The 13,971-nt window shown below is 33.3% G+C and overlaps 1 protein-coding gene across 1 annotated transcript; it reads right to left on the reverse strand.

Moving 5' to 3' along the window:
* Positions 1 to 9,313: 9,313 nt before the first annotated feature.
* Positions 9,314 to 12,374, reverse strand: LOC112737907 (malate dehydrogenase, mitochondrial). Its single transcript, XM_025788057.3, has 7 exons — positions 11,851 to 12,374; positions 11,090 to 11,263; positions 10,432 to 10,600; positions 10,283 to 10,344; positions 10,073 to 10,194; positions 9,864 to 9,981; positions 9,314 to 9,677 (listed from the first exon to the last, which is right to left on the reverse strand). Exons 1-7 carry the CDS (start codon positions 12,103 to 12,105, stop codon positions 9,540 to 9,542), a joined length of 1,038 nt encoding a protein of 345 aa, XP_025643842.1. The 5' UTR covers positions 12,106 to 12,374; the 3' UTR covers positions 9,314 to 9,539.
* Between the last annotated feature and the right edge of the window lie 1,597 nt (positions 12,375 to 13,971).

Here is a 13,971-nt window from a genome sequence, read left to right on the forward strand (position 1 = left end):
GTAGTACGGAAAATAATAATACATGGTTCAAACTCTTAAATTTTTGTTAGGATACATGGTTTAATATACTTGTGCTTGGTGAATAACAAGCCTAGCTTAATTTTCCGAATATATATAACATAATTTGTTAACACAAATCTGCATAAAGCAGCGTATTTTCAATTTTTCATGCATCAAGCTTGTGTAAAGCAACAATGATGTGGTATAAGCCAAATGATATATATATTAATTCCATTAATGCAAGGGCGGCACTTAAGCCAAATAAACAGCTAGTTGGCCAGAAGGCAAGTGATTGTGGACTAAGCATAATATCATATCCTCATCGATATCATACAAATTAAAGCTTTAATTTGAGCGTGGACTATTTTTGTCTTCACCGCTTTTACAAGCTTTTCTCATCAACCGTGTCTATAATATGTGCTTTAATTTGAACAAGACAATCTCGGATGAATAGATTCGCTTTTGCACGGCTTAAAAATTTATTAATTAGCTGTAGGTGGATAATACTAACTTTAAATTTGATTTGGAGATAAATTCAAAAGTTGTATTTAATTAAGAAAAAAAGTATATTTGTACATTAGAATTGTTGTTTCAAGTTTCAACTCTGTACAATTAATAAATAACTATTAATTAGATGAATCAAACTAGAAAACCAACCTTTAATAGTCATCCTAAATTCTGAATATAACTAAATTTTAAATTTTCAATAAAATGGGATCAGAAAAGTAATTTTCACATTAAAATAACAAATGGGAATTAAAAAATATATTTTAATATTAATAAATTAACGAATATTAGATATAAAAATTGGTTTCCAATATATTTTTTAGATTATAGTCTTCTTACAATTTAAATGAAATATTTTTTATAAAACTAAGAAGAATGATAAATAAATGTATTGATGCAGTTGATTTTGTGCCTTTAGAGTTTGTACTTGTTTTTCAAATTATCGATTTTGTTCTTGTACTGCTGTCACGTAGGACATTCCGTTAATTATTTAACTTTGATCTCACGTTGGGACTAAATTGAAATTAAATGAAACTTTTTTAGATTCAAATAGAACACTTTAAATTTTAAGGACCAAAATAGGATTACGTCCAAACGTGGGGACCAATTTAGTATTTTACCCTTATTATTATTCTTATTATTATTATTATTATTATTATTATTAAATAGACATCCATTTAAAGAGTAATACTATATGACCAATAAATATTATCATTTTTTATCAACACTTGACTAGCAATAATTTGCATCCATATTTACAAAGTTTTTTACAAAAGAAACATAATTTTTACCTATATTTATGAGAATTTGTACACATAAATCAATATAATTTACACCCATATTTTTTAAAATTTACACATATAAATTAATAAAATTTATTTATTAAAAATAATTTAATATTTATATCAGTTAAATGATGACAAAAAAAAAATTAAAAAGAGTAAAGTATCGTTTTTGTCCCCAACGTTTGGGGTAAATTCTATTTGTGTCCCTAACATTTAAATCGTCCTATTTGTATTCCTAACGTTTGTAAAAGTAATTCAATGTTATCCTGCCGTTAATTACACATCATGAGCGCTTTAGTTTAAGTTTAAAAATCTTTTATCTTGAAGTTAGAATACAAATGTCTGGGATAGAATCGATGATCTACTCCGAAAAATAACTCATCAAATGTTGAAACTAATTCCTATAACATTTACATAATTCACTTTTCTAGAGATATAATTGAATCTAAACACAAATAGTGGGTATAATATTAAAATCGAACACATCCAAGTGAGACCTAATTGAGAATGAATACATCCAAGTGAGAATAATTGAAAAATATAATCTGATTTGTTAGTATAATTGATAGTAGGATAACATTGAATTACTTTTATAAACGTTAAGGATACAAATAGGACGATTTAAACGTTAGAGACACAAATTGAAAATTACTTGTCCCATGCAAATAACATTATCCCAATTTGCTTTCCAGTTTCCACTATCATTCAATAGGGACTAAAAAGTTTTAACCCAAATCCTAAAGATTCCGCTCGTTCTTCTTATAAATAAGTTGCTTAAGATGTACTATGAGCTACTACACTCACTAATAACTTTTGACCAGTTTGTGCTACCTAGCTACTTGTTTCTTTCTTGTCACTAAAAGAATTTCTTTTCTAAGACCATGGCCATTTCAATTAAGTCAAGACCATTTGTTCTCCTCCTAATTCTTATGGCATTATTGCTTATAGTGAATTCAGAGGCAAGACATGTCTCTAAGTTGTCTATAATGGGCAATAAGATTAAGAATAAGGTTGTGAAGCGCGAATTGATCAACACCAACAATGTGAAGTCTCACCCAAGAAGGTTAATGCAAGGAAGAGCAAGAATACAGAGAATGTCTCCTGATGGACCAGACACTCAACATCACTAGCTACTCAAATCAAATTGAGGAATTATATTTGAGCAAATGTCTTTTTCGATTTTTAACTTTTTTAAAAAAAAAAAATAAAACACTTTTTTGTATATAATTTAAAAAATTTTAATCAGTCTTTAATATTTAAGTAATTGGTCTAAACGATACATGCTGACTTATTAGGAGTCACTTATATCGATAATAGAAACTGTTTAGATCAATTATTTGAATAATTGAGAACTAATTAAAATTTTTTGAATTGTTAAAAAACCTTTTTTTTTTTTTTGGACAAATAGTAAAAAACTGAAAATGGCATTTACTCGTATTGTTTAGACAATTATCATCTTTATTTTAAAAAAGTATCAATTTTTTATGTATTTAGATATAACTACCGAATCTAAATACATAAAACAAGATTTTTTTTTTTAAAAATATATTACTTTTGTTTTTGATTAATTGTCTACTTTATTCTGTTTGGTAGAATAGAAAAGTAATCTTTCAGTTAATAATTAGCCAACAAATAAATGAGATGAGAGGAAAATATAATGTTTGGTTGTTGCTGTAGAGAGAAAAACAAAAATTTTAAATAGAGAGAGTAATGTTGGCTCATTATTAGAAAAAAAGTATTAAATTTCTAACGAAACAGAATGAAAAATCAATGTACTTGGACAATTAATTGAAAATAGAAGGAATATAAGATTTTCTATTAAGAGAGCAATTTTAAAGTGGTTTATTTTCTTTATCAATTATTCTAGTTCATTTATAATGGCTCTCACAAAAAAGTTGTTAAGTCCGAATATGATTTCTCAATGAAATAGATGGTAATCGGAGATATTACTGTTTCCACTTTCCACCCGGCGGATCAATCCGAATAAGCTCAATAGAAAATAATAATGTGGGTTTTCTCATGTTGGTATTTTAATCTATTCAAATATATTAATAAGTTCAAACTTGAATGCTTTGACATGTACTTGTTTTTGGTTTGCTGCAAGGGTAAGCTAGCAAACTGAAATTCAGAGAAAAATGAATGGGGGTGATGTATGTGAAGCAATTTTTGCTAATAATTTGTCATCTCATTTTTATTTGCACTACTTAAGTTTATTTCAACTCTTCTTTAAATTTATTATATTCTCTTGTATGACGAATAATTATCTATAAAGAGAGATGTCCAGTCAAACTTTGACTTAGACAAATTTAACTTACGTTGTAAATATATGGCTTATGTCTCAAACCTAAGCCTGTTATTTTTTATTGATTTTTTATCCAAATTTGAGACTCGGCTGTTAAAAGGTCTCACAAGACTACAAATCTATTTAAAAAGCATATTTAGTGAATAATAACTCAAAATAATAAATTTAAAAAATTTGAATTAACATTAGATACATTTTAGAATTTATAATTTAAATTTATAAATCATAATTTATTTATATGTCAATCGTTAACTACATACCATAACCATACTTATTACCATTCATAAACAATTTTTTTTTTATCTAAAAAAACTAAAAAACAACTACATCTACGAGAAAACTTCAAGGCACATCTATTATATACAATCTTGACTAACATGGACTATTAATTTTTTGAATTTAGTTTGGGTTTATTATGAGTATCAGATAAAAATCCAAACTAGAAACTATTTTTGTTTACAAAAAGAAAAAATTTTAACAAATCAGCCCAATAAGCTTCATAAGTTTTTTTCAAGTCTATAACCTGACATTTTTAACCAATAGACTTTATAAAAAATTCAAGTTTAGCATCTTTAATAAATTTAAACATGCTTATTTTTTTTCTACTTTTAAGTTGTTTTACTTCACCTAACAAAAAATTGTTGTAACATATGTTGTTACCTTCTATGTACGAACATTTGTGCAAGATTCTATACTCCATCTCAAATCCTTTTCTACCACTTTTCTTTCTCTAGTAGACTTTGCTAACCCCAGGAAGGTTGGTTTCTTTTATCTGCCAAAAGAGGGTTAGTGTATCGATAGTATTTTTTTTTGAGTATACGCGCAAATAGTGAATTAGGCTTAATAGTAATTTGCCAAAACTGTTTACCCAACAAGGCTGGGTTTTGGACTTTGAGATCCTTAAATCCCAATCTGCCTTTCTTTTTGGGTTTGGTCATACAATCCTAACTAACCCAAGTCATCTCTCTCAATTCCCTTCTGACCCCACCAAAACTGTCTTAGAATCATGTGTATTTCTTTCACTATAGAATTTGGAAGCTTGAAACATGAAAGTGTATATATTGGAATAGCTTCTCCGACAGCTCTGATTAAAACATGTCTGCCACCTGCTGATAACAGACTCTTCTTCCAAGCCTAAACTCTTTTCTGAACTTTATCCTTTATTGCACTGAATGTAGCCCTTTTAGATCCCTGAATAATGGATGGAAGGCCTAGATATTTATCTTGGGCTCCTGTATGCTTTATGTTAAGTAACTATGCTAGCTGTTGTCTTCTGAAGAGTGGGGTGTTTTGACTAAAAAAAACTGCTGATTTGAGAAGCTTAACTTTCTACCCGCTAAGCATATCATATTCATTGAGTAGAGATAGGATATTATTGCATGATTCCTCATTAGCCTTCCTAAATAAGATACAGTCGTCAGCAAAGAGAAGATGATTGACTATTGGAGACCTTCTGTGAATATAAATCCCCTGAATAGATCTGTTTTGCTCTGCCTTGTGTAACAGATAGGATAATCCTTCCGCACAGAATAGAAATAGATAAGGTGATAAGGGATCTCCTTGTCGAATACCCCTTGTTGGTTTAAAAAAGCAATAAGGTTGACCTTCTACAAGAACAGAGGAAGAAACAGTAATGACTAATTCTCTTATCCAAGAAATCCATCTAGTTTCAAAACCCATTCTCTCCATGATGAACCATAAAAAACTCTACTCAACATTATCGTATGCTTTACTCATATCCAATTTAATAGCCATTTCACATTTCAATCTGCACCTCTTAGTTTTGAGGTAATGCATACATTTATGAGCTATTAGAATATTATCAAAAATTAATCTACCCTTTAAAAACGCACTCTGGTTTGGACTTATTAAATTATTCATAAACTCCTGACGTCTATGTACTAGAATATTGGAAATAATCTTATAAAAGATTGAGGATAAGCTAATAATTCTGATCTGTGATATGTCTCTAGCATTCGAGATCTTAGCGATCAAACAAATCTGTGTATGGTAAAACGCCTTGAGCATTTTACCTCCACCAAAGAAGTTACGAACCGCCTTAAAAAGTCACCACCCACAATGTCCCAATAAAATTGGAAAAATCGTGTTGTGAAGCTATCCTCACTTGGAGAACTTTGAGGACAAACGCTGAAAGTGAATCTCTTGGTTTCCTCTATAAAGATTGGTCTCATTAGCCTCCAGTTGATGAAAGCTATAACCGGAGGACTGAAACCACTGAATATGTCACCAGATTCTAATGGGTTAGTGGATGAAAATATTTCCTTAAAATAATTTTCATCCACTAGAGCTCTATGGATTTGAAGCCATCTTACCATCGTTCCGAACTAGTCCCCATATTTTATTTTTCTGGTTTCTAACTTGGAACTTCTAATGAAAGAACTTTGTGTTGCTATCTCCTTCTTTTAGCCACCTGCATCTTGATTTTTCCTTCCAAAAACTTTCTTCTTTTGATAGCTCCTTTTCTAATTTTTTTCTCTACCTCTAACACCTCTAGCCCACTAAGATAACCCACTATACTCAACTGTTCTAACCTAAGATTTAGTTTTTCAATTACCTTTTTAGAGTTGGATTTGTTATGCTGCTGCTACTGCACTAAACAGTGCCTACAACACTTCAATTTCTGTGCCAAAATGAACATAGGTGAACCATTAACTTTCATACTCCAAACTTCCGCTATTAGTGCCCCTATATCCTCCATCTCACACCATCGCTCCTGAAATTTAAATCTTCTTTTGATAGACCATCTTGGAGGATCCAAATCAAGTAAGAGAGGAGCGTGATCCGAACCATTCTCCAATAATCTTCTTACCACCGCATCTACATAAGTTTCCCTCCAAACCATTCCATCCATAAAACTATCAAGCCTCTCTCTAATTAACACCTCTCTAGCCCTCCTATTTGACCATGTGAACCGCTGTCCTATCATTCCAAGATCAACCAATTAATTATCGTTAATAAAACCATTAAAATTTTTAATGGAGGCATCAGACCATATATTCCCTTCCTCCTTTTCTTCATAATTTGTAATTGCATTGAAGTCACCCAAAATGATAAAGCTACCTTCAAATTGCTGAAGTCGAGAAGAAAGTTCTTCGAATTGATTGATTCGAATCAGCTTATTAGTGCTCAAGTAAACTCCAACCAACCCCCAACTCACATTCTTATTCTCATCTTTAACCAAAGCAATTATGAAAAAAGTGTTTTGAAACAGAATGTGACCTCCACATGATCTTTCCATGCTAGAGTCATTCCTCCTGATGTTTATTCAGGTCCACTAATGTGAAACTTTGATATCTGCATGATCTGACTTTACGTTCCACCATTCGAGATTGATTTTTAGTTTCACAGAGAAAAATCACTTTAGGACAGTGGGATTGGCACATCCCTTTAAGATTGTCGACTGTCAGGGGTCTCCCCAAACCCCGACAGTTTCACATTAGGACTCTCATGGTGTATTGGGTGCCACTGAACGGCTGGCACCCTCCACCATCTCCTAATCCGTATCTCCAACAACTCTTCCAGTTAATGATTCTGAAACTATCTCCAGTTCATCTTCCGCCCTTCTTTTAGTCTCAGAAAACATTTCCATCCCTCCATGGTTTGATCTAGCCATCTATTTCAGCCTTTTATATTTGACAGATCATTCAGCAGCAGGAGTACTTGACATGTGGTTTTTAGTTAGGACCCATGTGTTAGCATGCTTCTTTTGGAAACTACTTGTTCCTCCCAACTGAATCTGATTCGAGTTTATAACCATAGCATCTTCTATACTCCTATCATTCTCCTTTTTCTCATCACGTCTTTCATTCCTAGCAAGACTCTTGAGTCCTTGATCATACATTTTTTTTCTCTTTGACACTCAAGTTTAAAAATTCATCTACCAGGTAGTTTGGAAGTAGTTTCTTTTTATAAAGGGGTGACCCACTTGAAAGCTCTTTTCTCACTTTCTCCCTTCATCCTCCTTAGTCTCCACCCTTATACCAATTTGATCAGCTCTGATCCATTCTCCTATCTTATCTTCCCTTAACCTATATTTCTTTATATCCTCCAAAAACACAACACACGTTTTGTGGTCATGACGTATAGTTGCACAGTATTTACATACTGTCCCTAGCCTTTCATACCGAACCGCCACTCCAATTAGAGATTTGTCAAGACCAGTGACCTTAAGAAAGTCTTTTACAGCTCGATTTCCATCAATAACCACCATTGCTTTGATGATACGTGTCTCTCTCCCTTTAACATCAATCCGTCCCACATCCATCACCTTACCGATTCCTTCACAAAGCTTTTCGAGCAACCTCAAGCGTTTTAAAGGTTTTAGGAACCCCCCAAAATTGGGCCCATATTAGTATCGCATTGATTAGTTGTTCTCCAATGCACACACCCTCTTTCCAACGCTAGAAATGGAGAGTATAATCCTTGAAAAGCCATGGGGAGCCTCTCTCAATTCTCATAACAACCCACTCGTTATCGAAGAAGAATTGGAATTGATTGTGATCAATCTCCTTTACTCGAAACTCTACTGGTCTCCCCCAAATTGCTTTAAACGCCCCATCCATGGTTCCGGTTGAAAATGATTTATCAGCAAAAAGTCTCCCAATTAAACTATTAATGCAATTGTGAATAGCCCCCTTTATATCCTCCTCTAACAATTGTATTACATCATCCATCTCTTCATTTCTAAAAAAAATGGAGCCAATTAAATTCCCTCCACTTTCTGCCATCATTCAGGGAGGTAATGCCAAGAGAAAATAATAGAGAAGAACATCTGAGGTAGGAATTAAATTGTAGTATGTGTAAAAAATATTGACCTTGACAGTATAAAAATTCTGTTAAGTTAGAAACCCTAGCAGAATATATTGACCCTTAATAGTCTTATTACTAACATTTAAAGTGTCTTGTTTTTATCTTAAATATTATATATTGTCCTATTTTAGTCCTTTAGTTAAAATTAAAAAATTTTTCTTTCAAAAATATCATTTTTTTCATTATGACTTTCTTCTAGATGGCAGTAAAAATCGTATTTATAGTTATCATGGTGCTTATTATAGTGATTTCAAAATAAAAATAAAAAAATAATAAAAGAAAAAAATAACAATAAAGAAAAAAGTTTAAACTTCAAAAAAAAAACTAAAATAAAATAAAATAAAATAAAATATTTGAAATAAAAATAAAATGTTTTAAATGTTGACAAAATTAAAACTTAAATGTTAAAGAATAATTCAATACTTTACTCTATAATTAGTTATAAGGTCTACGACAAGCGTCTAGCATGGATTTGTCATATGCCTTATATATACATGATCCTTCTTAAGATTTAATGTTCACTATTTTGTTAATAGCATTTAGCAAATAGCAAATTGAAGTTCAGTATGGAACCATTCTTCTGCCGTTGTTTCCCGCAATTGAACAACCTACATAAACAATATTAGACTCCGATTGCTAATTCCAATCACTGTACACATATTTATGACTTTCATGTCTGTCTGTGTTTATGTCGGATATATACACAAACCAAGCCTAATAGTGACTACAGAAATTAACCTGAGAAACAGTTTTCTGTGCTTTCTGTTTTTCATTTTCCAAAATCATAAGCATCCTTGCGGCGAAGGCTATGAAGCTAGTAGATCTTCCTTTCAGAAAGTTAAAAGAGTCAACCAAATTAAATGAATTAAAACTACATGCACCAATCGGATTATTGAAAGCCATAAATTAATCTCAAAAGGGATCATTATGAATCAAATGGTGAATCCTCAATGGGTTTGATGATCAATCTCTTTTGCAACAAGATGCTCTCACAGATATTATTAAATTGGGGCCTCACCTAATTCTAAATAACACAACAAAGCAGCCATAACCGCTGCCAACATTACAACACCGGTTCTGAAATTGCAAAATTTCAACATGCCAGACTATTTAAATTATTGGTTGGCGAATTTGATTCCCTTCTCAATAGATGCCAAGAGCTCGGGCTTAAGGTTTTCAAGGCCTTGTTTCTCATAATCTGAAAGAGCCCCCAATCCCAGAACTTCCTCCACACCATTCTTTCCGAGTCTCACCTGCAAGATATTTCCGCATTTTTATCAGTGCCAGGAAACGGAAAAATTACCATGACCACTGTTTCTACAGAAAATAGATTCATAAACCAGATGGCGATTCATGGCTAAATAACAAGGTATTTAATGTATGTGGTGCAGTATAATTTGAAATACGGAATATAGGTGAAAGAGCAACAAAGCATTGACCTTTGAAGCGAAGAAAGGAAGTTCAGTAACATTAGATTGCACAAACGAACACTCAACAACATCTGGGACACCATTGAGGCCCTTGAGACAAGCATCAGCAAAGAGAGCTCCGGCATAACTGTAGCAGTCATAATTTTTGGCTTATATTATCTTTGTGTGTTAAGATCAAGAATAGTTTCCGCATATACACTAATAAAACCCACACTTACGCCATTGACAAAGTTGCAGAACCCTTTCCCGCCTTGGCTTCAACAACTTCCGTTCCACCATCTTGTGTTCTCTTCGTAAGAGCTACTATGACATCATGATCCAAATTGGCTTTCGGTGTTGCCTACAGTAGTGAAGAATGGTTTTAAAAGGTCAGTAAATGCATACTAAGCTAATCACAGGAAGATAAAAGTTGAAGAACAACAAGGTACTTGAGAAAATAATGGCAGAATAGTGATGCCTGCATGGCCACCTATAACCGGTACATTGACCCCTGCATGCATATGAAAAAGAAGCCATAAGTTATGTAAAATAAAAGTAAGACATTAGAGTAATTATGAGTTTCCCACACTCAACATACCAGCAACCGGAACATTGGCCTTTCCAGCATAAAAAGTTTTTGCCCTAACAACATCAAGGGTGGTGACCCCAAACAACCTCTTCTCATCATATGTCCCTGCCTTCTTGAAAACCTCGGCAGCAATGGGAACAGTGGAGTTCACAGGATTGCTAATCATGTTAACAAGGGCCTGATTGATCAAATAAGTGAGAAAAAAGTCAGTATCAAAAAATCTGAACTGACCTTAAGGGTATATCCTAAAGTGCATTAGCACAGGGGATAACAAATTTCCTCCAAACATACATTTAATGTGTAAAAATACTCGGTATGCAATGCATTTGATGTGATGAATAGTATACTCCGACCCTTGGTCTCCAAATTTCCAAATTAGTGTAAAATCTTATATTTTAAATTCACAGATACACATATACAACTATAAGCCATCAAATCCAATAGAATTATTAACCACTCGGATTCACCAGAATATTTTGTTTTGAATGAAAATGATATACAAAAAAGTCAAAAAACCAAACTTCAAGTGCAGCTCATAGTATATAACACATTTCTGATTTCGTTCACCGAAGCATATAACATTTTTTCCTGGCCGAATACAAGTATACAACACCGACAACCACATAAAAACAAAATATAAAAGCAACTGAAGGAAAGATATACTCACGGTGGGGCAGTACTTGGAAATAGCAGTGCACAGAGACTTGACAATGCCGGCATTAATGTTGAAGAGATCATCGCGAGTCATTCCAGGCTTCCTGGGAACACCAGCTGGGATTATAACGACATCAGCTCCCTCCAAAGCTTTTCCAAGCTCTCCTTCGCCTTGATATCCAGCGACCTACACTCACAATTCACAAATAACAACTCAATCAATTCGCTCCAAAAAACAACCATCACCAAAATGTATACATTAGCATATCTCAGAGAAACAGTTCAATCAATTGTACTCCAACATAAAATAAAATAAAATAAAAACTAAATAGCATGCAACTTTGCTTACCCACTTTCCTCAAAATAAAACACATACATTAGTGACTTTATAATGCCGACAACATAAATCTTGCAGCTTTTATAATTCCGGAAAAATAGTAGAACAGATACCAACTTTTCATATAACATAAAATTGAACTACACTAAAGGCAGTGAATCCGCAGGAAAGGTATCATATCAGTGCACAACTAAATCCACTCTGCCATTAACAGCAAAGCATAGTAAAAGCTTGCATCTTTGGCCAAAAACAAAAAAGGGCAAAACGGTAAATCAACAGTCCAATTCGATTAAACAGCTGAACAGACTACACTCGGACATGATCGGACACAAACACAAAATGGGTCAACAGAAGGAAAGTAAATAAACACATTATGATTTTTCTTTTATTCTTTTGCGGAAACTGCAGTGAAAGAGGGGTGGATAGGTTGTTTGTACCTCAGATCTGGTGTTGACGTGGCTGACATCAGCGGCGACGCCGGGCGTGCCGGCGATATCGTAAAGGGAGAGGCTAGTCACGAGTGGGTTGAGCTTCATGAGGAGGGATAGGGGCTGGCCGATGCCGCCGGCGGCCCCGAGAACAACGACCTTGCGCTCGGGGGTCGACTCGGAGGAGTACCCACGGCGAGCGAGGTGAGAGGAGCGGCGGGAGACGGCTGAGTGGAGGGATCTGAGCATCGAAGGCTTCATCATTCTGCTTCTGTGGCGTCTTTCCCGAGAAAACGAGAGAAAAGGGTTTGAAGGAAAATGAAGAAGGGATTGAGATTTAGAGTACTGCGATAGAGTGACCGCCTCCCAATTTATAATAACATAGGATTCTCAAGAAAGGTTTCCAATAAATATTTTGTTCCAGATATGTGGCTCAATTTTTAAGAAAATTTCTTCAATTTAATAAAAATATGCATATCCATGTGGTTCATGTGATAAAAATAACTTACAAAAGTTTGATGTTTCACAATTTGTGCTGAGCGGGGTTTCTTTTAAATAAAATTTTAAATTTTTATTTAAGTAAAATAGTTTTTAAAATTTAAAAATAATATAAAAGACATAAATTTAAGTGTTAAATTTAAAAATTAGTTAATATAAGAGATTATATTAGACTTTTAAATTTTGAAAAGTACAAGCTAACCTTAAAAAACTCTACCTTAGTTATTTTCAAAAGTATTCTGATATTTTAAAAGCTGCAAGTATAAGTACATTGTCTTTTTTATTTATCAAATACAAAATAAGGAGCTTGTACTTTTAAAAAGTACAAACAACTCTTAGAAAATCTTTACCAAACCAAACATTACCGCTTAGGATCAAATTGTGGATTTTAGGAAAAATAGACAAAAGTACATACAGATTTTCATACGGTGGACAAATGTACCTTCTAATTTTTTAATGAGCCATTTGTACACACCAATATAAAATTTCGTTGTCAATTCTACCCTTCCGTGGCCTGAGTAATTTTTTCGGCGATGGTGGAGGCCAAGTAACACGGTATTGTGTGATGTGGCCATTTTGGGTGACACGGTGAAAAATAGAATTATTACATTATTAAATTTGTTGAAATAAAAATAAGAAAAAGGTATAATGGAACCACTATTCAGCTTCTTCCTTCTCCAATTCCTTCGAACCCTAAGAACCCTAACAAAGGATGAAAAAAAAAAATTCTTCCTTCATCTCCTTATTTTCCTCTGTAGATCTTCTTCCTGTCTGTCGTAATAGGAGTTTATAAACTCTAAGGTATCAAAATGTCACACTCTCAACCAAGAAAGAATATACCTCATGCTTCTTCGTTGTGGTTGTGGTGGCTCATCTTCTACGCCAAAGAATAGGAAGAAGAAGAAGTTCGACTACAACAATGGCAAGTGTCTGCATAGACTTGACGCAGTGGTGCTTGAGTCTGCTACAGAGTGGAATCCTGGAAGATTGTTTCTTCGTTGTCCATTATGGGAGGTATGTAAATTCTGATTTTGTTTATGATGACAAATGTTGTGAATCTTATGTGAAATGGTTAAAATTGTCGTCGGATCATGAAGCAGAAGGTTGAATTGAGGTGTGATTATTTCATTTGGGCTGATGAAGTTGTTGATGCTGGAAGAGATTGTGGGATTTAGGAGTAGAGTGAAGAAAGCATCTGGAAGGCAGAAGAAGAAATGAAGAAGATGTTGCAGACAATTGATGGGATTAATCAAGAGTTGAAGAGCATTAGAAAATGGATGCAGTATGTATGCTTGGGGATAAGTATATGTATTCTGTGGTTGTTTATTAATATGTGATCAACAAGAAGATGAATAATAAGTAAGCATAACTAGAAATTGTCGTTAAAAACAAGCTGAAACACAAGTCATGAAGTCAGAGGCATAAACAACAAACTACGATTCAAACTTACAAACTAGAGGTCTACATCAAAACATTAATTGGCTAAATTCAAACCACAAAATTGAAGGTCTAGATTACAATACCATAACCATAGCCCTAAATGAAAACAATAATTCTCTAAATTGAAATCACAAAGTTGCAGGTCCAAATCAGAACACCAAAGTAAAAAACTCCTTTTCCAAAGCAACTATT

This window comes from Arachis hypogaea, chromosome 13 (assembly GCF_003086295.3).
Source record: "Arachis hypogaea cultivar Tifrunner chromosome 13, arahy.Tifrunner.gnm2.J5K5, whole genome shotgun sequence".
Taxonomy (NCBI): Eukaryota; Viridiplantae; Streptophyta; class Magnoliopsida; order Fabales; family Fabaceae; genus Arachis; species Arachis hypogaea.

Bases quoted from the DNA above. Each gene is read 5' to 3' on its own strand.
- LOC112737907 (XM_025788057.3), bottom strand. From the start codon at position 12,105: ATGATGAAGCCTTCGATGCTCAGATCCCTCCACTCAGCCGTCTCCCGC. The intron at 10,195-10,282 runs GTACCTTGTTGT...TCACTACTGTAG, and splicing joins TTCTGCCATTATTTTCTCAA to GCAACACCGAAAGCCAATTT. The intron at 9,678-9,863 runs GTCAATGCTTTG...AATATCTTGCAG, and splicing joins TTCCTTTCTTCGCTTCAAAG to GTGAGACTCGGAAAGAATGG.